Source organism: Acartia tonsa, chromosome 11 (genome assembly GCF_053477335.1).
Source record: "Acartia tonsa isolate MP-2025a chromosome 11, ASM5347733v1, whole genome shotgun sequence".
Taxonomy (NCBI): Eukaryota; Metazoa; Arthropoda; class Copepoda; order Calanoida; family Acartiidae; genus Acartia; species Acartia tonsa.
Window position 1 is genome coordinate 30238141 of NC_137270.1, and position 27768 is coordinate 30265908.

A 27768-nucleotide genomic window follows, 5' to 3' on the forward strand; every position below is an offset into this window, starting at 1 on the left:
ATCTAAATCTTAATTTTGGGGATGATGATCTTAAAGACACTCTTGCTGTTGGTGATGAGGACCCAGATGGTATCCAAATACATGAGCATTATGACAACTTATCTATTAAACTATGGTCCGATTTTTGTATTTGTAGCATTCTCCAATCAAGAGAAATCCCAAAACATACAATCATGGTTTTTAAATTCTCAAATTCATAAGGTAAATATAGTAGTTTTTAAAAGATGATTATATTTCTTGTTACAACTTTTAATTGGAGGCTGCTACAAATACAAAAATTGGACCATAGTTCAATAGATGAGTTGTCATAACGCTCATGTTCTTGGATACCATCTGGGTCATCATCACCACCAGTAAGAGCGTCCTTTAGATCATCATCTCCAAAATTAAGATTTAGATTTTCATTTTTTATTTTCAAAATTTTCTTTTTTTGAAATACATTTATTTTTGCCCAATATTATGTTTCAGTGTATTTCAATGCATAAATCCCTTCAAGAATAACCAATTTAACAGAATCAAACATTAAAGATGACAGAAAAGTAAAAATAAGTATTTTTCTGTTGATTTTATGGTATCTGTGCATATAAAAGGTAACACCCAAATTTGCTGTTTTTTAGTATTTTCATAAATTTTTCTTTAAATATAAAGATATCTTAAAACTGATTGATTGGGCTTGTAAAGGAACCATTTGAGTATCCTTAGTCGAAAAAGGTCTGATTTGCGAGCATTTTTTACCAAGTTGTGGCCAAATAATAATAAAACATAAAAAAAGGTAACACACTTTATGTTGCTCACATGCAGTAGGAACTGTTTTCAACGTCTTTAGTTATGACGCGGTGTCAGGCTGAGATTCGAACCCCGACGACGAGCCACGGTCGCGGGTCAAAGAAGTATCTTACTTTTAATGGCATCAGTTTTCTGTTTCTCCTTGTTACCATTTTCTCCCTTGTTCTCTTTCTCAGCATTAATAAGCTCCATTACAAAATCAACTATGTCCTCCATATCTTTGGTTATATCTAAATTAAATACTTGGTAAACATGGACCTTAAAGGATAAGACAATGAACGATAAACTGGTGTACATCCGGAATGATAATAAAAATTACCCATATTGTTGACGAAAATTTTTGGTCCTTTAGTTAGATACTGCAAACTAATCAATAATTAAAGTACCCAAATTTTTTGTACATTGTGACATTGAACTGTAAATTATACTGGTACAAAGTTTAAAAACACTTTTCCTCATTTTAACTTAAACTTTTGTTAATATTAAATAGTCTTGATTAGTCCAAACTTTCCCGACAACAATTTTAATCTATATAGGTGATAATTCATAATCATAATGGAAGATAAACATCAATTTAGCGTACACTATCTTATCCCTTAGGATCCCTGGTTAAATAGGTATTTCTTACAAAGGAATTAAGAAAATTAAATTAAATTATACGTTTTTTAAACCATTCAACACCGACAGACGAGTAAACTTTGGAGTAGATTCGCTAATATTATAAAAAAAAATTTAAGAGTATAAAAACGCGAGGAAAAAATGAAATTATTTTACATAAAAGAAATTAAATTTCTTTGTTTCCTTTGTTATATTATTAGGAGCAAAGCTATCTATACCTTACTTCCTTCCAGTCTGCCTTAATGGAAAAATTTGAATTTCTTGGTTGTTATTAGAGATAGACGGCTGTCTGACAGTTTTTTTAATGATGATCCAAGAGACATAAAATTCATAAAGGGGAATATAAGTGTTAAATATTTTTCAGTGCATCGGTATTCATGGATGCTGTCATCTTTGTTTATTCTATAACCCACTACTCTTAATTAATTGAATATTTCCTGAATTTTGATTAACAAATACTTCTCTTTTTGTTATAATGTTCAGAGATAAAGTTTTTTTTATTCATGAAAAAAAAATTTCCATTTATTAGGCTTTATAAGCTGCTTTAATGCAAAAGTGCCAGATTTTCATTGAATAGTAATAGCGTAATTGCTTGATATTATCAAAATAAAAGACCAAAACATGTTTAGAGAGATAGGAAATGGTTAAATATTTTTCTATTCTAAGTCCCTTTCTTATTGAAAATAGCTTTGTAAATAAACAATGCAGGCGAAGAAAGGAAATTTACAACAACAACAAAAATGCTTTTGATTATACCTATAAGTATACAGGCTATATGACAACCAAAGGTGACACATTAAAAACTGACAATTTAAATCGATTTCAAGTGCAACAATAAGATAGACATCAATATAAGGAAAATTGGTCTGTTTATTACACTAGTCCACAGTTTTATAATAACGTTTCTTATTCGTTGCCTTGCCAACTTTGGGGACTTTTATTGAATTTTTTTTTTTTTTGTTAAATAATTTGACTGTCCAATCGTTTCAATCAATAATTATAATCTACAGAAAAAGTAATTTTGTGTATTTTCAAAGTAGATGTACATCAATTTACCGGCCATTGTCTTATCCCTTTAGATCCCTGCAACAACAAGCAACTTTGTCAGAATACACTAATTCAAACGTACTGCTTTATTTTTCTCTTCCAACATTGTGGTTGATCATAACTGCGCTACTTATGGACAATATTGTCCTTGTAATAAAAAATTCTTATTCCTGTCTTGGAAATAGAATAAATATTTACCTTTCTCTGCTAAAGATTCCTCATTGTTAACCTAGCCAACAACAAAAATATCAAAAAATCATAATGTTAATCTACATTATAAATTTTTTTTAATTTTAAAATTTTTTAAAAATTTTTTTGTTAATACACATAATTAATTTTTTTCAATATATAAATTTATCAATCTCCTAAAACTTTGGGCACTTCTTACCACTGATAAAAGCCCTAGCTTATGTCGGGCATATTTTATTCCATTAAAAAAATATAATAATTTAACTACATTGTAAACGTAATGCTCAATAATGTACAATTAACTAGCAGCGCACATAAATGCGCAAAAAAGTTCTATTCTCAATTGTTCTATGTGCGTCATTAGGTCCTGGGTTTTCCAGACTATTTATAACTATGTGCAGAAATAACATGTACATTCAGCCGTTTGGCAGCTTGCATCCTGATAAAGTTGATAATTTTGCCATGAACTGTACCAGCTATGTCAGATTTAATCTATAAAAATGCCAGGATGAGCATTAATCTGCTTTAGTATGAAGCAGCTTAAAGTTTAAATTATCTAAATTGGTGATATTTTTTTCCTGTGACGAAATATTTTCTTGTTCTTCGCCATTTTCATTTTGTAGATCATAATTGTAATTTAGCTTTCTACTTCTTATCATAGAATCACTGAAATAGAATATTTATATTATTATTTTGTAGATCATAATTGTAATAAATAATAAATACATTAGTTTCAATTTAGTTTCTCGATTCTAGAAAATAAATGAAGTAATCTTTTCTCGTTAATTAGAAAATAATTTAAAGTTTATATAATTAGAGTTCTGACTATAGTAACGCCACTGCTTCTCTTAAACTAGAGTATGTCCTGACGCCTTTTAGTCCAAAACGATGTTAGAACACTAAGAATGAGGTATAATTGAACTATTAATTTGAAGAAAAAAATTAAGTACAAACTAATGTGAAAATGAATTAATTAGAATGTAGGTAAATCTTGAGAAATATAATCTCTAATAACCGAGTATTTTTAATACCAAAGCAAAGGTCTGTTGCTGAATAGAAGGTTGAATTTTTTGTGAGGATTTTTGCTGATCATCTACTATGTGACTCATTTGGTCTGTCAGTCAGACTGTAATGATATGGAGCAATCAGATGTCTAAGGGGAAATATATATTTCCTTCTTATATTTAAGATGATGATTTTTTTTGTAAAAATATTACTGATCAATTCATGTTTATCTCAGCTATTATCAAAGACAGACTGCCTAAACTTTGCGTGGGGATTTTTTTTTTTTAATGTAAATGCTATCAAAACAAAGGACTTGAAATTATCGAACAATTCTCGCTCCAGTTATTATTGATTTTAGTGGCACAGCTAGATTAGTCCTGTCGAATCAGGTTTCCCTTAGCTAAAATACCATCTCATAATTAAATGTGTTTTTATTTAAAGGGAACACTAATTGTTCATTTTAGCAGCAAATTCAGACATGCAAAGTTGATCTCACATGAGTCATACATCCGAAATATTACTATTTTAATATTGATGCGCTACTATGTTTTCAACAAGGATGACAACAATCATAAAAGCGAAGATCTGTAATGGTTGGACAAACGAACATTAACACTTGTAGAGTGTCAGAACTGAATAAGCAGAATATTAATACCAAAGACTAAAGAAAATTGTGAGTAAATTAGTTGCAAAACTTCTTAAATACAAGATACTGTTTAAGGGCATACTTACATATTTAGAAAATGATTATAGTGATGCTTCGCTTATAACATTGTACCTTGTAGTATTCCAAAAATCAGATGAATAGATAATCATAACATACAAAGATTTGTTGTCAAAAAAGTAAAAAATCAGCATGTTTTAATTGGACGTACGGACTTTTTGATAACGATTAAAAAGTTGTTACGCTTCCTAAATCATACCTAATTGTTATAGGAATCAGCATGCAAAGTTTAAAATCGATAGGATAATTCTATCCTGTTTAAATAAAGGAAAAGAGCTAACTGTATGTGACGGACGGTAAGTACTGACGGACGGACGGACGAACCGACCCTAATTATAGAAAAGTTTCGCTTTTAAAAATGCATAATTCCTACTAATGTACACTAGTAATATGATACCTATTATCCCAAATTAAGAAGTAAATATATCCATGCTCAACAGCCACAAACCCTCCTTGGATATCCAGTGGATTTGATATCTAAATATTAAAAAATATTCATTGATTAATATTAACAAAACATTTAACATTTAAGATTTGAAAAATTCTTCTTCGGTAGAATACAAAATTAATTATAAAATGAATAACAAAAGGGAAGAAGATTTTCAAAATGGTAATCCTTGTTTTTCGTTAAATTCTAAACAGGATTTCTTCCAAATAATAAAATAAAGAGTAAATTTACATAAATAAATTTTTAACAATGTTTTGTTTTAAAATTAATATTGCTCTTATTTTTATACAGTACAATTTTCTTCTAAAAATATTTTATAAAATTTGTCTTCACCTTAATCCTTAATTAACCCCCTTCCCCCTCTCCCTGTACTTCAGATAACCTAAAGTAACACAAACACGCAAAGTTACCTTTTTATTTTTAATACTGGAGGGGGAAGGATTCTTTGTTATACAAGGCATATTAAGGGAAACTGCCTTTTTATTACGTTATTTCTATTTTTTTGTTATACAGAAGCAAAACTATTCTTAAGTGATCATTGATGGTTGGTCTGTTTGATTGCAGGGAGGGAGATGACTTTGGGCTATTTATTATACTATTTCCCAAAGTTTTATAACGACATTTTCTAATTCGTTGGCTAAACAACTTTGGGGACTTTAATTTAATTTTGGTCAGTTGTTTTATAAAGTTGTACATTGTACATTGGGGTTGTACATCAATTTGTCGGCCATTCTCTTATCCCTTTAAATCCCTGGTTTTACTGTTTGTATGCAATGCTTTGTTACCTTTGTAGGTGGGACAACAGTTTCCAGACTGGCAGAAGTGTCAATTTCTGTTTCTGAGAAGGCAATACTATTCACTCTAGACCCGTTGCAGCTTACACCTGAAAAAAATGGGACCATGGAAAAAAACGATGTAGCGGGGTTTGACGTATTTCCACAGTGGCATTTCTCCTATTTCTGGCCTCTGCGGGAGGCTCTAGCCCTACTGGGCAATCATTAACATTTACCTAACCGATCAGAAGAAATACGACGAAACCCGCTAATTTATTTCCGTTCCAAAAAAATATATTATTATGTTTCTATCAAAAATATTATGGAACGTTTCTTTGTTTCTTAAAAGAAGGCATTTTTTACGAATTACAAAGTTTAATACTAAGCATACAATTCTATTATGTTCAAAAATACACAAGAACAATCTTTTATCATCTTTTTATGTTTAAAATTAGGAATTGCTGATCATAGATCATCTATTTTACTTAATGGGTTCATGCGTTAAACTTTCTTTGTAATTGTTGATCCTAGAAAATACTAAATACCCTCTTATATGTAGACAGTAAAGAAAGACTTTACAAGTATAAACATATAAATTATCTTTATAACTAAACTATTGTTATCATGTTATTCTGTGCCAATAGGATCTAAAGGGATAATAAAATAGCCGATAAATTGATGTACATCCCAAATTATGATACACATAAGTACCACTTCTGTTGATAACAATTAATAGTTGAAACTTTTGGACACTCAACTAAATGAACCAACCAGTCAAAATTCAATAAAAGTCCCCAAATTAAAGTTGTTAAGCCAACGAATAAGAAAACATTATTAATATAAAACTTTGGGGATTGTGTAATAAACAGCCCATTGCCCCCCCCCCCCTCTCTCTCTCTCTCTGCACTAATTGACATTATTGTTCTTGTTGAATTACATTTTATTAAAACTATACTTTGATCTTTATAAATAAGATTAATAAACATTTACGTCAATATTTTTAAATTTAACTACATTTTTCGGAGTCATTAATTATAATTATTTTATTAAATCTACTAAATTTGGAAATTATGAAAGATTATTTGGTAAATACCAAAAGTAGCAAAGCTACTGTAAATGTATTCTGATTGGTTTAGATCTTCAGTTAATTGTGACGTTAATTGATTTAATTTAAAAATAAAATTCAATTTATCGTATGTTTACAGAGGAGCGCTGGAAAGAGTCATGCGTGACGTCATAAAAACACGTCTAAATTCATCTTTTTATGGGGGTTTCTTTTCCCACTTCTCCTCTCATTACTCTTTTTTAAACGTATTTTTATGACACTTTCCAGCGCGCGGTCCGTTTACGAATTGAAATAAAAGTAAATGATGTAAATAACAAACTATTTCACTGATTACTTAGCTACTATTAAACTTACAAAATACTTACTAACAAATTAAGTACAATTTTAAAATCATTAAAAATATTGTATGTTAAATAAGTTTGTAATCAGATAATGCACCAAATTTTATCCCCCGTAAAGTTAAATCTTAAGTAAGACTGATATTTGACTAATAAAGTACAACTATTTTATTTTCATTATTAGTAAAGGTTTTTTTATTACTGCGTAATAATAAGCAATAAAAAATTTTATGACCAACAACTGAATTAATAAGAAAAAATATCTTTTAATGTTTTGTGATTTTCAGCTGTTTTAGTGGATTTTAAACTGATCCGCAAATAATTATTTCTATTTATTGTGCTAGTTGGCTATACCTGTCTAAGCTCTCTCGCATACACATGTTAAGGCCAGAAAACACACAATCACAAGCCAGAGGGAGAGGGGACAATGTGCTGTTTATTACACTAGTTTCCAAAGTTTTATAATAACGTTTTCGTTTTTGTGGCCTATCAACTTTGGGGACTTTAGTAAATTTTGGTAATTTTGTGTATCATCATTGAGGATTTATGTACATCAATTTATCGGCCTTTGTCTTATACCTTTAGATCCCTAATCACAAACACATTTGATCACAAATTGAGGCACGTTTATTTTTTTAACTATTATTTGCCATACAAACAATAAAAAATGATAAAATAAAAAGTTACCCCAACCTGAAGCACGTCTGCTGTTGTCCACAGTTGTCGGCAACGATTCGGATTTCTCTACAGAACAGCGGCGAGATCCGGCCCTGGATCCGGCCCGGCTGCCAGATAATAACCGGTTATCTGGCTTGTTGTGCTTGTTTCCAGTATGAACTGAATAAAATGAAATTGATGAATTATTGTTAGAAGGGTAACAGCTCTACAAGTATGATATACCCGTCTGTACGACATTTATCAGTCTTTCTGTCCGACAGTCCATGTGTCCGTTTTTTTGTCTGTGTATCTTTCAAGCTGTCCGTAGTATATCTGTCCGTATGTCTGTCCGTCCGTCTAAGGAGTATTTAGATGTTTTAGGTTCATACTAATATACCAAGCAAAGAGTCGCCAAAGTCCAATTCTGAACTATTTTTTATTTTTCTATTGTAATATAATTAATTAGTCGCCTTTTTATGAAATAATGTTATCTTGTTACTGATGTTTTTCTTTTGGACAAAATTGTAATTATTTTTTAATGTAGTGGGACAAAGTGTCTCAAAACTCATCCATGAGGGATTTTCCATCTCTTTTTTAGGGGTTTTCTTTCCCACTTCTCCTCTCATCTCCCTCGTTTTTATGACGTTGCATGGCTGATTTATTATTTTAGTCCCGCTTTTTAATGTGACCTGTAAAGATTCAAAGAAGTAAATTTAATGTAAGCTTGACCTAAGCATAACATTTGACAAATCAAAGAATATTTTCCTATTTTACCTGATAAGGGCGAAGATTTTGAAGACACAGAGTTAGACAAACTTTTAGCTCTTTTCATCTAAATAAAATGAATATTTATATCTTATTGTAAACAGAATAGTCAAGGTTCAAATTGTAACTTTAAAAAGGAAAATAAGAAAATTATATAAAAAAATTAAAATTACTTTGCTGTGAAGATTATGTGCAGATTCTTCTTTGTATTAAAATATTTCTCTTAAATTCACATTATATGTCCGTCCGTCTTTTATGCTACAGAGGAGACTTGATTCATGTGCTTCACTACTTATCGATATTATCATCCTTTTTAATAATCTAATCTACTTTTCGGTTTTTTAAAATAAAAAATAGTTTGTCGTTTATTTTACCTTTGCATTCCCACTACTCTAACTGTTTATGTCGCGCACCTGACATAGAAGCAGTAGGGACCACTTTATTGTCTTTATCTTTGACACGGCGTCTGGCCGAGATTCGAACCTAACGCCTTCCTGACAACAAGCGGATGCGCTACGTGTTAAGCCACAGTCACGGGTTATTAATTGTTACCTTAAAAGTAGACTCTGGTTCTAGACCATCATTACTTGTTTCCTCGTCACTCGTATCAACTACACCAAAATTTGCGGGTTTTTTTAACTCATGGAGGGAGAGGATATTGGGCAGTTTATTACAGTAGTCCCCAAAGTTTATATTTATGTTTTCTTCTTTGTTGTTTTACCAACTTTGGGAACTTTAATTAAATTTTTATTGTTTGGTTAATGAAGTTGGGTGTCCAAACTTTTCAACCAATAATAGTAATCTACATGAGGAGTAATTTTGTTTATCATCTTTGGGGATGTGCAACAATTTATCAGCAATTGTCTTATCACTTTAGATCCTTGGTTTAAACCAAGTTCTAGGTATACAAACTATTATTAGCATCAAAGACGGAGGGAAAAAAGATGTACAGGGTGCGCCACATATAACCGGACAAATGAACATAAAATCGTCAATTTTAAAGATTTTATTAAATTTTAAAAACTGGGGAGAAAACTATTAGACTATTAGATCATTGAATAAAATCGCCGCCAGCATCAATCACCGCCTTTACCCGCCTCCGCCGGCAGGCCCAGGTCAAAATGTACCTCTCCAAGCTGGCGGAGTTCTCCTTGTTAGTGGCAATGAGGGAGGTCTTCGTGGCATGGGCCTGTCATTCGGTGCATGCTTCAAAGTAGCCCAGGCCTAAAAGTCCATTGAGTTAAGATCGGGCTGCTGGGAGGCCACATTAGGAACGTGAGTAACCGCAGGATCCAAATTCACACAACTTTCAAGCTACCCTTTGACACGGAGGCCTTTATTTGGACCACAGTTGAGCTAAAACGACGTTCCATACCTTTTTAGAAATGGCATGATGTTTCAGCTAGGGTTGTCAGCGCAATCTTAAATGAGTTTTTAAGTTCCATATAAGAACCAAGAAATTTTCACGATTTTACATGATAGTTGACGTTTTTGACATCTCTAAATCTGCCACGTTTCACTTTGCCGGAGTACTACAGCCAAGCCATTTTAGATAGAGAGCTCTAGTACGAGCCACTCTTCGTCCAAAGATTTTTTTGTGCTTAAAGGTCATTACCTAAGCTTTGTATAGTGGGGTCAAACGTCCTGATTGGGCAAGTAGTTTTGGCGCTATGGCCGTTGTAAAAAGAGTCCGGTTATATGTGGTGCACACTGTATACGTATCGTTAATGTAGGTATGTTAGAATTCAAACTTGGAATGGTGATTCGTTTATGATATAATAATGCTTCGGTTATAATATAAAGTTAACAATCAACATGATTTCAATGAACCTACGAACATTCTGGTAACGATTATGTAGTTGCTATGATTTCTAAATCGTACCTATCAGTTTACAAAACCATCCTGCAGAGTTCGACATTGATAGAACAATTCTAACATGTCTAAATAAACAAAAAAGAGCCAACCGTTTCGGATGGACGGACCTATGTTAATTATAGAAAATCGTTGCTTTAAAATTGTATGTAGAAATAAATTATTTGACAATTTAGAAATATGTACGTTTAAAATTCAAATATTTCCAAATTATTTAAGAATGATAATAATTTAAAAACTTTTGAAAAAATTCAAATTATATGTATATCAAATTCCTAAATGTCAATTTTATTACTATTGTTAATTAGAAAATGTGCATTTACCAAATAAAAAAATATTGAACTGAAAAAAAAAGAATTGAAGAATATTAAATGAAGTAATTTCTAAAAATTAATGATTTGTAACTACATTTTACCTTAAGATGATTCAAAGAAAGAAAGATTTCTTCATAAGGCGTCTTGATATCGTTTGAAAGAATAAAAGTTTTTATTGTTCCAATTTTAATCTAATTCAAGACAAGGATGATTATATCAATAAGACACTTTTAAAAATCTATTTTAAAAATTGGTTATTTTTGTGCCGCCCGATATAAGATATGATTTGATGGCTGAATAAGTTGGATCAAAAGTTATATTGGTTTACACAATTTTCAATTTCTGATTTCTACAAATTTTTTGGAATTGAAAAAGTTTATGAATGTTTTTGAGTTTGTGTGTGTGTATGTGAACGTAAGTGAAATAGAATGTAAATATTTAATTTAGGATTTTTTAAAAATAATTTTAACATGCGTGTTACCTTTGAGAAAAGAAAAAATAATTAAACGAAGCAAAAAAAAGTATTTTCAAAATTGAAGTAAACGTAAAATTTATAAAATATATATTTTGTTGATCTGCTTTTTGCTATAAATAGAAATGTTTTACGTCAAAAATCAACGATTTTAATTAAGTAATTTTTTGGATAAAAATAGATTTAGTAGTTAATCTACCCAACAAATTTTTTTTCAGTTTGCAAGTTAGTGTTTGTAGCTTAAAAATGTTTTTATTGTACCGTTACAAACACTATAAGTTCTAGTTTTTGGAAATATAAGAACGTTTCCTTAATAATAATAACTAGACGCTAGGTGGTAAAATGTCCCAACTGACCTAAAACTTCATAATCTTTCTTACATTTTTCAACGAAGTTTCTAAACTACAAAATAGCACAAAAATAGTAATTATATTTCCAAAACTAGAGTTTATGAGAGTCCGCATTGTTTTGCACACCCTTTAGTTTGTTTCCTATTTATTTTGACAAAGCTTAAACCTATTGAAAATATAAAAGAAATCGGGGAAAAACTAGCAAATTTCCTTGGCTGTTATCACTGATAGGTACTGCTGGACTTCCAAGCAAAGTAACCTAAACAAAATAAACAAATATATTTCTCCGATTGATCTTATTTTTTAAATACTGATTCCTAGGACAAAAAAGTACAATATTATAAGCAAGGCATCTCTATAATCAAGTCGTGAAAATGTAAGTATGTCCTTAAACAATATCCTGTATTTAAGCAGTTTTTCAACAAATTTAGTTACTAGTTTGTCTCGACTTTTATACATCTTTTATATCTGATTATTCAGTTCTGATACTCTACAAGTTTTAATGTTCGTTTGTCTTACCGTTTCAGAGCTTCGCTTTTAGGGATGTTGTCATCCTTGTGGTATTATAACACTGCTATAAATATTCTATTATCTCAGGATAAAGATTTAATGAGGAAGATTATAATGCCCAAAAATGTTTTTGCTTGAATTATTAGATTGAATCATTCAAAATATAAACAAAAATCGTTGTTTGTTAAAAATTCTTTTTTAATTTGGTGGATTATTGTATCTGATTTGCCATCTAGGGTGATAGATCTATTTTAACAATATATATTATTTACCCATCGATAAAGGGATAGAACAATGGATGATAACAATAATTCTGACCTTTTCTCCCTTTCTTTTTAATTGATTCAGTATTTTTCTTTTCTTTCATTTTTTTATCAATGTTTTAGTCACCTGATTTGTGGAGTTACTTGAAGACAAAAATATTGAAGGCAGCGCCATCTTGGAGGAATCTTTACGGGGCTTTGGCTCTCCGCTTGGGTGTGTGGACACAGGGTTAAGTTCATTCCCTTGTGGCTGGTCATTGTCAGAGGGAAGGTCAGAGTCTTCGGTTCGAATATCTGCAAATAAATTTCTTTTTGTCTTATGTACTAGGAATTACAAATTCATAAATAAACAAGGGTGTCAGTTAAAATGAAAAAAAAAACTAGAGCCAACGCCCTTTAGAGGCCTCTAGGTCCAGTTGAAGGAGGGGAGTGGGCGAACAATCACTTTTATTATTTTATATAAACTTTAGGGGTGGGGGAATTTTTTCTAGAGGCGATTTATCTTTGTAGGGTAGTGATACTCTTCCCCAGGAGCTATGAAAGTTTACTTTAAAGGAGAACCATATCAGTTCAGCGTATTAGCGAAGTCCTTGTCTGACAGACACCCAGACATCATGTAAAAGGATTATCCAGCAATACTATATAAATTACAAAGTTTATAAAATCTTTCAAACCAACCTGTTAAAAATGTTGGATTGTCCCGGCAAATTTCATTTAATTCTTCATCTGTTGTATCAACTAAAAATAGATTATTTAATTATTGGATCGTAGAATTTTTTATACATGCATCTGAAATAATAACTGAGATAATCCCGTGTCCCCCATTGACAATCAGAATAACCTCTAAAATCATAACCAGAAGCTTTAATACTAAAAAAGAGAAAAATGTTATGGGTGATATTTAATATTAGATATTTGATAACTAAAAAGTAGATACTAGAAAATATAATTTACCTCGAAAATATCTTAATATGATTTCTTATTACGTTTTAGTAAGAAACATTTTTATGAAAAAATAGCAAAACTGCAAATAGGGCTCGTCCATACGTCAGTACGACGGTAACAGAACGATAGAGAAAGAAATTAACTACAAAGTACTTGTATGTGTATTTATAAATCCAATATCAAATAAAACGATTAATTGGCAATGCTTGCCAAAATAAATGGGGTATTCCTATCCAGTTTTTTATTTAGGAATGAATATTTTTTGCCCGAGGGAATAAATGATGGAGCTCACAGTGCAGAACTGAGATTCTGTTCACCGGTTGCCATGCTCGGGGAAAAAAATGACTACCTCGGGGATAAAAATGACACCAGGAAAAAAATGATACCTCAGGGGAAAAAATGACTACCTCGGGAAAATAAATGAATATTAACATCCACTATTAAGGGGTCGTTTATGTGAGAATGATTTTTTCATATTTTTTCTGTTTAATATGGTATTGTCCTTTAGTAGTAAAAACGTTTTTGTTATTGCTGCGCTACTACTGAACATTGTATTTGTTACTTAAAAAAATTTATTTTTAAGTAAATCATATCAATATAAAATTCTATTTTGATGTATTTCAAGAATTTCTCATAAAAAGAAGATTAAAAATGTACAAAAAAAATGACCAAAAAAAGAAAGAATAATTTGAAATATACGTTAAACCTCAATTTTTTTATTTTGAAAAGAAAAAAATTAAGAAAGTAAGAAGTATTTTTTTCAAGAGTTAGCAAGATCTTTCAAGTTTCGAGACAGACAGAGAGATAGTCAAACAAACATCTTGTTACTTTTCTACATTCCTTTAAAAATATAAAGGTGGGAGGTATTTCTTTAAGAAATCATATTTATAATTTTTATTTTATCAATTTAGGTCAGGTAACGCAAAATGCTGGTATTAATGTCGACGTAAAGAAAAGAGCAATCCCCAAACTGTTCTACAACAATTCTTTTTGATGACATGATCGAACAAAATAACTTTTCTGGTAAAATTAACGCTACGCTACTAATTATAGATAAAAATATTCATGACCTGATTTTCTAAGATTTTCATCTGTTGTCTCCATGGAGTTGAAAGACTGTAAACATCTAGATAGATATACTTATATAAAAGTAACAGGACATGTGTCCGTCTGTTTGTACCAAGAGGACATCGCTAACCGTTAAACCGATATAATTATCTTTGATAGTGAAGCTTCTCAAAGGTCATGGGAAGGTTTATAACTATTTAGGGGGAGGGTACCACCACCTTTTCAAGAGAAATCATATCTAGAAAAAAATCCCCTCCCCCTCCCAATTTTTTTTCTTTTTCTTTTTAAAACTAAAATTAAAAAACCCTTTACTCAAGAGCCCCTAGTTGCCTCCTAAAATTGAAAATGGGAGTTTCGACTTCCCCCTAACCTTTACTCAAAAGCCCCTAGATGCCTCATAAAATTTAAATGGGAGAGTCGACTTCCCCCCACCCCCTTACTTAAGATCCCCTAGATGCCTATAGGGGCATATTCGCTAGTATATATCTAATTAACCAATTGATTTAATACTTGTTTCAGAATTTCTTTAATATTATAATATAATATCAGAAGGTAAATATGTCACTGAATTTGAAAGATAGAATCGTCCTATTGATTTAATAATTGACCTGGTAACTCCTATGATGATTAGTTATAGAGTTGCATCAAACTGAAGTAAGTGAAGTAGATAGAATAGGAAAAAATCTCATAGAAAAATTTATCAGAATTCTGGTCCCTTGTCCTAACTAACACTTTATACATTTTACAATAAGTTTTAGTTTCTTTAACATCAAAAACGTTGCAACTCTTTAATTATTAATTTTTTAAGTTTAATTTTATTGATGTTATCATCCTTGTTATAAAAATTCTATAAGATGTAAAATGAAACTTTCTGATTTTTTTGAGTTATTTAAGCAATTTATCAATTTACTTTTCTTTCTTTGAAGATAAAATAATTATATTTCTCGTATTCATTCGAATCCGGTGGATAGGAACCGGTTCTCATCCATACGAAAAAACTATGTCTAGCATCGTATTATAAACGGCTTTCTAACAGTAAGTAACAAGCCCTTTTCACTCCACAGGGGGGAGCATAGGCCGCTGACAATTCGTCAGTGTTTCTGTAACAATGTGGCTTATGGATATGGGATAGAGTTGTCAGCCCTAAGCCCTATGATTGCGGTGTAAAGCGTCCATTTGCCATCAGACAACCAACCCTTTGATTGCACGACCTTTGTCTGAGAAGTCCTAACTGTGCATGGTAGTGAGTTGCGCCTGTTTTGGGCCAAGGCATTCCCACTACTCCAACTATTTATGTCGCGCACCTGATATAGCAGCAGTAGGAACCATTTTTAACGTCTTTAGTTATGACGCGGTGTCGGCCCGAGATTCGAACCTATCACCTTCCCGACGACGAGAGGATGCGCTACGTGTTGAGCCACGGTCGCGGGTTATAAACGGCTTTCTACGAATATAAAAATGTACAATCATAAGATTAAAACCAGTTTTTTAGCCCGTGCCTACGGCACCTCGGGGCTAGTTTTAATCTTATAATTGTACATTCTATATCCGTGGAAAGCTGTTTATAATACGATGCGAGAAATAACTTTTATTGTTTTTCCGTGTAATTTTCTTATTTAATACAATGATTTCATCTCAAAGGAAAGCTTTTCTAAATTAAGGTTATATCTGTTTGTCCTTCAAGATATCCCTAATATTAAAACATTAAATTCTATAAAGCTATAAAGTTCCCATCAGTCAAACATATTTTATTATAATTCCTGTGACAAAAAGGTAAAATTACCAATGCCACAAGAGCATAAAGCATAATTTAAGTGATAATTATCCTATAACTTTTTTACATTGGCGAATAGGCAACATCTTTGCACATTTATTGAATTGTAAAAAAAGCTTTACCTTATTCTGCGAATAGAAAAAGTAATATCACCACCCTCCACTTTAAATCTCCATGCTAGGATACCTCGTTTCCTTTATTTAATGAATATAATTAATAAAAAATAAAACTTATTCGAAGAATAAGGTGGCTAGGACATGTGCTCAGAATAAATCAGAATAGAATTACAATGAATTGCTGAAGGTGGGAGCCTCCTGGTAAACGGAGACAGGGGCGGCCAAAAAGGACCTAGAGGCGAAGAGGACCTAAATTAGCTAGGGTGATCATGAGGAGAGGCTGAGAATCATGCTTAGGGCAGGATGTTTTGTAGGAAAAGATTAGCCTCATTCTCTGGACTGCATGCCAAATAGAGAGAAGCGTCTAATAATTATCATTTAATATCAAAACCAGAAGAAAAATTACTTTCGTATATTCTTAAGAATGTTGTTTGAGCCAAAACGAATCTTTTAAAAACCATGAATCATCCATTTTAACTATCATAATTTGACTGTGTAACCATTTACCTGACAACAACTTGTACAGAATAGGAACCATTGGAAGGAATTTTCTGGCCGTAAATAGAGTGTTGACCTACACAAAGTATGGATCATGGTTAGCAAGCGAAGTAGCGGGTTTCATCGTATTTTCACAGTAGCGTTGATAGGTTAATTTAGGTTAGGTAAATGTTAATGAATACCCCGCAGTGGCTAGAAATAGGAGAATAGTTACTGTAAAAATACTGTGAAAATACTACTTCGTTTTCTTTCCATGATCCCAAAGTACTTCATTTTTATTATTGTAATCCGTCAATTTATCTATCTATCTATCTATCCATTCATCTATCTGTCAATCTATTATTCAATCCACCTAAATGTCTAAATATATGTATATATATTAGGGTGGGTTCATATCGGAATTAGACAAAGCGGGGATATGCAACAGATAAAATTAACCTTAAAAACATTTCTGACCGAAAAAGAATTTTAAAAAATTGAGTTTATAATTCACTACTTATTAGTATGCAAAGACGACATTCAAAAAAACTTTTGAATCAGAACTATGGCTTCATAGTGCTCCCTGGAAAGACCTTGAGGAGCTGAATCAGGAACTTTTGTCCGTTTCAAAATATCTTGTTCCTAGCCTTAAAAATCACTAAAAAACCAAAAAAAATTAAGGTTTATTGAGAATTGTCCAATTTGTAGAGGTTTTTTAGATTTTCTCAGGCTAGGAACGAGATTTTTTGAAACGGACAAAAGTTCCTGACTCAGCCTCTCAAGGCAGTTCCAGGGAGCACCATGAAGCCATAGTTCTGATTCAATAAATTTTTGACTCCCATTTACAAATAGCTATACAATTGACTTAGGATAAATTTTAAATCACCCAGAGGTGTATTATATCTATATAAATTGCAGATCCCCGCTTTGGCCTCAGAAAAAAAATGTCCAAAATCGACCCACCCTAATATATATATATCAATCCATCTATTTGATCTATTTGTCTATCTTTCCAATTATCTATTTCTAAATTTTTATGTTGTTTTATAGTAAACAGTTATCTTACCCCTAGACTTTTACCCCTTCGTATTTTCCTTATTGATCTATCTATCTACCCTTGCCTATAATATACGTATATCTATATATTTATAAATAAGTCAATGAAAGATACCATGTATATCTTGATTTTTTCTGATGGTTTTATAGTATACAGGTATCTCTCCCCCCAGACAGACGCCCCCAGCCTCGGGGCAAATATTTGCCTCATCCTCATCCTTGATTAGAAAATAATTATTCATCGCATAGTATTAAAGACAGCTTTTCATTGATATTAAAATGAAAAATTATAATATTAAAACCAGATTTATTTTTTCAAAAATCGACCCATTTAAAATTGTTTTTTTTTAACATTTTGGTTAGATCAAAATTACTTTTAACAAACAAAATTTCTTATTTTTAATTTTTGATAAACAATACATTTCGTCACAATGCTGATAATTCTTGAATGGCAAATAAGTTGAAGATAAAATGTAAATACTTACCACGTGACAAGATTGAGTCAGCTTTTTTGTACCTCCCCACATCACTGGAAGATTTTCTCCTGGTAATACTTCCAACAAAGTCTAAACAAAGTCACAAAAACTTAATAAAGAAGAACAAATCTTTGTTTGTACCTTCCTACACCGCTAGAAGATTTTCTCTCTGTAATACATATAACAAAGTCTAAACAAAGAAAAAGAGTTATCACAGAAGAACGAAGCTTTGTACCTCCCAACACCAGTGTAATATTTTTTCCTAGTAATACCTCTAACAAAGTAAAAAAAAAGAAATATCAGAGAACAACAAAGCTTTGTTCCTCCCCACATTACTGGAAGATTTTCTCCTAGTATTACTACTAACAGAGTCTAAACAAAGAAACAAAGAGCTATTACAGAAGAACAAAGCTTTGTACCTCCCCAAACCACTGGATGATTTTCTCCTGGTAATACTTCTAACAAACAGTTATCAAAGATCAACAAAACTTTGTTTCTCCCAACATTAATAGAAGATTTTCTTCTGGTAATGCTACTAACAGAGTCTAAACTAAGAAACAAAGAGTTATCACGGAACAACAAAGCTTTCTTCCTTCCCAAACCACTGGAAGATTTTCTTCTGGTAATAGTTCTAACAAAGTCTAAACAAAGAAACAAAGCTACGACTTGGTAAATTAGATTCTATCTACATTACAAAAAAATGCTTACCTCTTTCCAGCCCGTAGCTCCAAAAACTTGGATTTTCTGAAGGGTTCTTTGGTTTACTGTTTTCTAAAACAAAGAAAAACATTTTATGTGTTTTAATTTTCATGTTAAATTTGTTTCATACAACTCTACTTCTGAAGACATTATTCAAAATAAAAATTAGAGCTGCCTACTTTAGTGTAATACTTTACATTCTATACATCGCTACTTATGTCTAAATCAACTCTGTACATTTCCATTTCCTACTTCGACCAGACTTGCTCACCATCCTCTAGCTTAGAACAAGTAAGCGGCGAGCAAATTTAAGTAAACAATCCATAGCGACGTGAAACAATGTAAAGCGGTGTCGTTGTTATTATCACTGTTGTTATTTTTCACTGTTTTTTTTTATGTTTTTTTTTCTCAATATTTTTCGATTTAGATTGATGTAGTAGTAAATAAAATGGAAATGTCAGTTAGAAATTATGAAGATAAATTTTTAATTTATTTCTAGAATTTGTGTAACACGTATAGTCCCTAGTTTAAAGGGTGAATATAGGTTCGATATGATATGAGCTTATATCAAAGGTGCAATTCCATAGATTATAAATAACTTAAAAATATTGACATATTCAATTGTATAAGTCTGTTTATAGCTTAAAACCCGTCAATCTCGAAGAAAATATTTTGTAATTAGTGTGGTTCCCTAAGAACTCAAACACCCTAGCATCACACAAGGCTTCGTGGCAAGGTTGAATTAAAAAGCTTTCGTTAAATGATAGTCGTAATAACGTGGAAACCAATTAATCAGGGGTAAATATACCCTCCTTCTACCTTCATAAAGTAAATTATTTAAAAGTTAAAAAAAACATCAAATAATGTAAAAAGTAAAAAAAATAATCGATAAAATTTTCTTGGAGGAAGAATGATTTCAAATCCCTGTTTTTTTGTGGCCGTGTGTGTGTGTGTTGAAAATGCGTACACAAGGGTTGTTTATATCATCATGAATTAATCAAAGATCTCTGTACAGAAAATAAACTTTAAGGCGTATTATTTACCCTGTCCATACTCCTGACGCCCTTCTACGCAAATTATTTTTATGCTTTTTAAAAAATTAAATAAACTAGTATATAATCTAAAATAATAAACATTTAAATTATCTTTTAAGGTGCGTGCCAATGTAATAGTCAATCAAACTTAAGCAAAATAGTAAAAAAAAAGTCTTGTAAAGGGCTAAAATAAATGATTTTGTCGGCAATCTCATTTATTATATGTTCAATTGAAACAGAAAATTGCAAAATCTACTTAAGGATTTTTTTGAATTTTTAAATTTGGCATAGATATTCTAAAAGTATGTAATGGCACCTTTGATATAAGCTCATATCATATCGAACCTATATTCGCCCTTTAATAAAAAAAATATTTAATTGTTATTATTTTAATAACATTATTTACCGATTCATCTTTTTTAATCTATCAAATTCATTCAATTCATTGCAAACAAACGCAAATTGAATGTGAATTTTTCTGTTACCCACAGGAACTTAATTTAGGGCGTATAATTAATTTAAAGTCCATTGCCTTATCCCTTATTATCCCTGAATTTTCTCTAATCTAAAAAAAGCTCAGGGAGAGAGGGGATATTGACGATTAAATTTATCTAAAACCCTATTTTAAACAATTATAAGTCTCCAAAATTAGATTTTACCCAATTAAAAAGGGAGTGGGGACAAAACACCTAATTTAAAAATACCTAATTTAAAAATGCCTAATTTTTTAAATGTCTAATGTGACAAAACACCTAAATTATAAATACCTAATTTAAAAATGTCTAATTTAAAAATACGTAATTTTAAAAATGCCTAATGTGACAAAACACCTAATTTAAAAAATGCCTAATTTTATAAACACCTAACTATAAATACCTAAGTTTAAAAATACCTAATTTTAAAATACCTAATTTAAAAAAACCTAATTTTAAGCATATCTTAAAACTGTTGTTGAACATATTAAACCGGCAGCTACGCCCCTAGAGTTCTCTAGGAGCGATTGCAGTGCGGAGGGGAATTCAATAAGTGTGTGGGGGGGGGGGGGGTAAGGGGGTTACAAACCCCCTCCAAAATTTCAAAATATACTTTGAAATAGAAAACTGGACGGACATACGGACGGACCGACCCTTATTATAGAGGAGCTTTATTTTAAAAATAAAATTTTATGATTAGTTTGTGGCATCTCACATGACTCATGAGAAATAAATTAATTAGTAAAATCAAAGGTTGGAGGACAAAGAAAATGAATTTTTATTGGTTTTTTCCCTAACCTAAGTAGCCGCAGCGTCGCTTTTTTGGGGGGTGATAGTTGACCTGACCATCCCCCATTTTAGTTCTAGTTTTATAAAGAAATATTAAAGAGATATAAAAAACGGGGAAGGGGGGGGATTTTTTGAAAGGGCAATTTCTCATTGGAAGGTGTTGGTAACCTCTTCAAAAGCGTTTTAAACCATGAACTACGGAAAGCTTCATTGTAAAGATGAACCATATTGGTTCAATGACTAGCGAGATCCTTCAGTCAATTGGATTAATGTTATCAAAATTTTAAGTATTTTAATGAAAAAAATAGATATTTTAGAATTGGGCATTGTTAAATTAGGCGTTTAGATAGTTTAGAATTAGGTATTTTTAAATTAGGCGTTTTTAAAATTAGACATTTTTAAAATTAGGTATTTTTAGTTAGGCATTTTTAGTTAGGCGTTTTTGAATTAGGCATTTATAAATTAGGCATTTATAAATTAGGTGTTTTTAACTTATGTGTTTTTAACATTAGGTATTTTTAAACTTAGGTGTTTTTAGTTAGGCATTTTTAGTTAGGCATTTTTAAATTAGGTGTTTTGTCCCCACTCCTTAAAAAGTGGGATACATAAATCTATCAACCCTTATTGAATCCCAGTCACCCTGACATAACCCAGAGAGAGAGGGGACAATGGGCTGTTTATTACACTAGTCCCACAGTTTTATAATAACACTTTCATATTCGTCTAGTGAATTTTGATTGGTTAGATCATTGAGTTGAGTGTCCAAACGTTTCAACCATTAATTTTAATCTACAGAATATGTAATTTATGTATCATCATTGGGGATGTACATTAATTTATTGGTAATTGTCTTATCCCTTTAGATCCCTGGATAAAACCTGAGAGAAAATAAGACAATGTAAATTAACAACGTACATATATTAATTGCTCTTAACAAAAGTGTTCATAAAAATCAGTTAAATTTTCTCTTTATCAAATAGCTGTTTGCTTAAAATTGACAATAATGCTCCTATAACAGCTAAGAGTTTACTAGTTATACGATTAATCCAAGAAATGTTAGTTTTGTCAAGTTTGCCTATTAAAAATGGGCTATAGGCACGGAATAGCCGTTCAATTTTAATTTTTATTTCAGAATTTTTTTCCACTATGGCTTCGAAATCCGCTAGATTAGAACCGGTTCTTAGCCATGCTGGAAAACCATGTATTGCATCGTATTATATCGGGGCTTACAAAACTGGTTTTAATGTGATAATATTACATTTTAATAACCACGGAAAGCTGTCTCTAATTGTCTTAACCTCTTTTCGAGGAAGCCTTGTGTTTATCAAGATCGAAATTAATTCCTTATTCATTATCCCAAATTAAGCGCAAATGTCGTCTTTGTTTTACTTTCCTTTTCTAAAGAGACGCGGCATGGATTGTTTATGTTTGGATGCGTCCACGTTCTTTACTTTTGAATGATATGTGAGTGTGTGAAGATTTCGGAGAACAAAGTTGGGCCTATCATTGGTCTCATAGTGCGTGAACGACCCTAGTATACCAGGGGCTTTAAACCATAAGAACTTCAGGTAGAATTTGTTAATTTTGTTTAAATTGAATGGCGGATAGGACGATTATATTTAGTTTAAAAGGCTTTAGCCAGCTAAACATGAAACTTTATTATGATTAATTATTATGTTTTAGTAATTTTTTATGTGATTTTATTTTTGCATTTAACAATGATTTATTAAACCAAATAATTTTCCTTTAAAGCCAAAGTTTCCAAAGATTCTTAACCGTAGAAAAAAATGATTTTAAAAAGCAAATAAGATTACGTGGTTATAAAAACTGGAATTTTGTATTAATTGATTTTGTAATTTCAGGACTTTGAAATAGTTTGCCTCAATAAATCTATAATCAAACCTGCTGTTGAAACTTGATGGTTCCTGGTATTGGGGGTTTGTGTGTACGTCAAACAAGATCTCTAGAACTTCCCGCTAATTCGGAAGTCACACTCAACCAAAGTGTCATGGTTGAGACACTAATACGTTGCGATAAATAAGTATTACTTAACTAAATTTTGGCTGTTTTTAAGTCACCTAATTCTCTAACTACGTACAATCTTTTGTTTAATTAATTACTCTCCTCTAAGAGAAAACAAGGATAATAATATTAAAAACGCGCAAATTTACACAAATAAAGGTTCAGGGAAGTGTTAAACGGAAAGAGTTATGTATCCTTATAATAAAGTAAATGTATCTATGTGTCTGTCTGTACCAAAGTATCTCGCTAATCGCTGACCCAATATGTTTCTCATTTTAGAATAACTTCTCAAAGGTTCTGAAATGGTTTATAACCATTTCTGGGGAGGGTAAAATAAAAATTGAGTTTCCGAATTCAATCACCTTCCCCCCTTCCCCAACAAGTGCCTCTAGAGGTCTCTAGGGGGCGTTGCCGCTAGTAAAGTAAAGGGTGTGCGAAAAAAAATGCTAACATTTTTTAAATTGAAATTGCGCGGCTTGTGTTAATGAAAAATACTATGCATACCGTTAGAACCGCTAAGAAGTCTATTTTTAGGAAATATAAAAACGATTCCTGTGCTACGCATAGTTTAGGAACTACATGTTAAAATGTCCCAACTTTAAATCTTGATTTGTGAGTTGGGACATTTTACCATCTAGCTCTTAGATTATTTGTTTCTACTATTTACACAAGCCGCGCAATTTGAAATTAAAAAATGTAGGCATCTCTTTTTGCAAAATATCTTCTATAATTTTTAGTTATATTTCAAAATTTACTCGCAAGTCAAGTTTTACATCAGTTGGGACATTTTAACACGTAGCTCCGTAACTATACGTAGCAGAGGAATCGTTTTTATATTTCCATAAAGTAGACTTCTTAGCGGTTCTAACGGTATGCGTAACATTTTTCGACTATTGACACAAGCCGCGCAATTTAAATTTTAAAAATGTTTGCATTTTTTTGCACACCCTTTATATTGTAGAGAAAAAGATAGGAGGGGGAGAAATAGGAGAAAAGCTTCTGTTTAAATACGACGAAACCAGCTACTTCGTTTTCTTTCCATGATCCATTTTCCGATGTATTTATTATACCTGAATAATAGCAAAGACCATTTGAAAAATCTTGGATGTGTTAATAACATATGCAGCTTTTAGGGTTTCCGGGTAATTACCTAAATATATTCAATAGTAAGATTAATAGATTTAATTTTGCACTATTTGCTTGGGTTGTATTAACAAGAAAATATCCTAAAACCATTGTAAAGCCGTTAGAGAATAGCAGACCCAATCGTATCTAAAGATTATACATACAACTAGTCTTAAAGACAGTCATCGTAATAACCTGTGTTATACTAGCGCCTACCTATGCCCCTAGAAGCTTCTAGGGACACATTTATTGCCGTTTCCTCATTTTCAAAATAGTTTTTAAAAGATTTTTTTGTTTGGAGGGGGGGGGGGCATCTTTTTTATGAGGCGAAAGATGCCCTCATACAATATAGTTTAAAACCTTCCCTGGATCTATAATAAGCTTTGCTGTAAAGGAGAACCATAATGGTTCCGTGGAAAGCGAGATCCAAAAAAAGCGATAGATTGATAGATTGATTTTGTTTACGGATAAATATCTAAGTACAGAAAAATATTCATAATTATTGACTTTAGTTCTCATACAATACAACCACGACTCAAAATAATTCATAGAGGAGGATTTTCTAGTCTGTCAGTTAAGATAGACGTCTGAAGTTTATTTGTCGTGATACCCCTGACATAGGCTCTATAATTTACTATGTCCGTCTGTCTTTATCGCATGGGAGGATATTGGCTGCTATTTAAGAAAGGATTTTCGTGAAGATTTCTCTTAGCACGGAGCATATATTTTACAAAATAATTGTGTCTTTTCATTAGTATTTTTATATTCATTTAATTGCCATTTGTTTAAACTTTGAAACTTTGCTAATTTTGCTATATATAAATACATAAAAATCTAGGAATACTTATTAATGTAGCATATACGTATATTAAGAGGATTATTTTATCATAACTTTGGAAAAACAACATTATAATATTGCGATAATATTTTCAGATACAAAACTTTTCTCGTATTCATTCGAATCCGGTGGATAGAAACCGGTTCTCATCCATACGAAAAAACTATGTCTAGCATCGTATTATATCCAGCTTTCTACGAATATAAAAATGTACAATCATAAGATTAAAAACAGTTTTTTTAGCCCGTGCCTACGGCACCTCGGGGCTAAAAAAACTCGTTTTAATCTTATAATTGTACATTCTATATCCGCGGAAAGCCGTTTATAATACGATGCGAGAAATAACTATTCTATAATTCATTACAATAAAACAAAATTTAAATGTTATCATGTTATTTATGGTTATGTTAATAAAGATGCTACTCTTGCTAAACATGTTAAAAAGAATGAATTAACGTACGGTCTTTCTTGTAACGATTATTCTAAATTGACCCAACTGTTATAGGAATTATTAAGTAATGTTTGAAATCAATAGGAAAATTCTATCGTATATAAATTAACAAGAGCTTATTATGGAAAAGCTTTGTTTTTATAATGATAAATATACTTACTTTCGTAGATAGATATAAGGCTTTGAACCACTTCTAAGGTTTGGCTGTAGAGTGCGTCAGATAATGAAAAATCCTAATTCAGAAAATTAGCCTAACTTTTAAAATTGTTATTAACAAAGTAATCGGTAGAGTGCATGTAAGGAATTAGTCTAATAAAGGAACTGCTTATTTATAGTTTCTTTATTTATTGGCAGAAGGTCCTCAAATATTACTGAATTTATTATCATGAAAAAACCTAGCTTAAAATTATGATTTATCTGTAGTAAGAGTACCCTATGAAATCTAGCCCTAAAGTACCTAAATATATAATAAGCTTCCCTTTAATTTAGAAAGATCTTGGACAAAATAGCCTCACAACATTCACTTATGGAAAATAGCCTCAACTTTTTATAATGATCATTATCCTCAGCGTTCGGCCCCCTGGCTTGCCTAGCCGTGGGCACTCGGGCCCCTAGACATATAACCAAACCTAACCTTAAAATATCTTTTTTTTAATTAAAAATTGTAAAAAAAATTTCAAAACTTTTTGTAAAATCCACGAAATGCACCCATGTATTTAGGCAAATTTTCCTGCATATCAAAAATGAAAATATGTTGGTAAACAGGTTGGCCTCGGGTCTCCTCGGATTCTCTCATTAGTCTCAATGAGGTCTCTAGGATCCTAGATAGATAAATAGATAGATAGATAGATAGATAGATAGATAGATAGATAGATGGATGGATGGATGGATGGATGGATGGATGGATGGATGGATGGATGGATGGATGGATGGATGGATGGATGGATGGATGGATGGATGGATGGATGGATGGATGGATGGATGGATGGATGGATGGATGGATGGATGGATGGATGGATGGATGGATGGATAGAACAATGATTCTAAGATTAATTCTTTCATACAAAAAATAGATAGATAGACAGATAGATAGATAGCTAGTTAGTTAGATAGATAGATAAATATATTTGAAACTGCAATTAAATTGAACAGAATTGAATGTAATTAATTATGTTTTCCCTGTTGTAATACATTTTCTTTCAAACTCAAATTACGAGTTAATTCGATTTTGTAGTACATTTTTTTATTCATACTTTATTCCATTGTAAATTTCACTTGATAATTACTTTATATTTTCTTGACAAATTATAGGTCATTGCAGGATAAATTAGCTTCCCAAAATCTTAATCTATGTAGAAGCACTAATCAACGCAGCATTTTCAGTTCTGCAATTGTTGGCAACAGCTGCAAAACTCCACAGCTTTGAGAAATATCAGCGAATTAAAGAAAGAATCAGCCATTATAAGCCACAGCTGTCTAGTCTACTAACAGCGGCAGCCACATCAAGCCTAAATAGCCCTAAAAAGCAACCGCTTTTAGCCAACCTATTCATGGATCTAAAGGGATAAGACAATTGCCGATGAATTGATGTGCATCCCCAATGTTGATACACAAAATTACTCCTTCTGTAGATTACAGTTGGTGGTTGAAACGTATAGACTATGGACACTCAATTTAATAAACCGTCCAATCAAAATTTATTAAAGTCCCCAAAGTTGTTAAGTCAACGAATATAGAAGAGTTATTATAAAACTTTGGGGACTTGTGTAATAAATAGCTTAATGTCACAACCACAAAATTTAATTCAGCCGTAGCCTGATTTTAGGTTAAATATTTGTACTTACTTGAGCGTAAAATCTATAAAGTCCAATTTCGTAGCAGCTCCAAGCAATCCTGAAAAATAATTTGTTTACAGAAAGCAATTTAACTAAAAGATGTTTATTAGCTACTGGTTGCCACCTAGCAAATACTTTTAACATCCAACTAAACTCAAGACTGAAGAGGGTGCAATGTCCACCGAAATATATTTCAATAAATAGCTGGGAAGTATCAAAGACTTTTTCACTCAGTGAATTTATCAAAAGATATTTGGTTCGTTCGGTCCTACCCTACTTAAAACAAAATATCTGATTGAAAACTATTTTTGTTGTTTTTAAGTATTTTTTTCGTATTCATTCGAATCCGGTGGATAGGAACCGGTTCTCATCCATACGAAAAAACTATGTCT

The 27768-nt window shown here is 31.5% G+C and overlaps 1 protein-coding gene across 1 annotated transcript in view; it reads right to left on the reverse strand.

Moving 5' to 3' along the window:
- Positions 1-27768, reverse strand: part of LOC145332945 (uncharacterized) — a 42155-nt gene that overhangs the window by 1516 nt on the left and 12871 nt on the right. Inside the window, exons 7-27 of the mRNA XM_080178061.1 lie at positions 27386-27434; positions 26270-26362; positions 25702-25772; positions 24198-24277; positions 18819-18881; positions 18120-18200; positions 17750-17852; positions 16609-16675; positions 16108-16179; positions 14214-14269; positions 12877-12936; positions 12326-12492; positions 11636-11684; positions 8969-9027; positions 8426-8483; positions 7688-7831; positions 5603-5700; positions 4767-4846; positions 3218-3306; positions 2650-2679; positions 900-1016 (exon numbers count right to left, since the gene is read on the reverse strand). Coding sequence (XP_080034187.1) covers positions 900-1016; positions 2650-2679; positions 3218-3306; positions 4767-4846; positions 5603-5700; positions 7688-7831; positions 8426-8483; positions 8969-9027; positions 11636-11684; positions 12326-12492; positions 12877-12936; positions 14214-14269; positions 16108-16179; positions 16609-16675; positions 17750-17852; positions 18120-18200; positions 18819-18881; positions 24198-24277; positions 25702-25772; positions 26270-26362; positions 27386-27434 — 1686 coding nt within the window. The remainder of the gene's footprint in view (positions 1-899; positions 1017-2649; positions 2680-3217; positions 3307-4766; positions 4847-5602; positions 5701-7687; positions 7832-8425; positions 8484-8968; positions 9028-11635; positions 11685-12325; positions 12493-12876; positions 12937-14213; positions 14270-16107; positions 16180-16608; positions 16676-17749; positions 17853-18119; positions 18201-18818; positions 18882-24197; positions 24278-25701; positions 25773-26269; positions 26363-27385; positions 27435-27768) is intronic.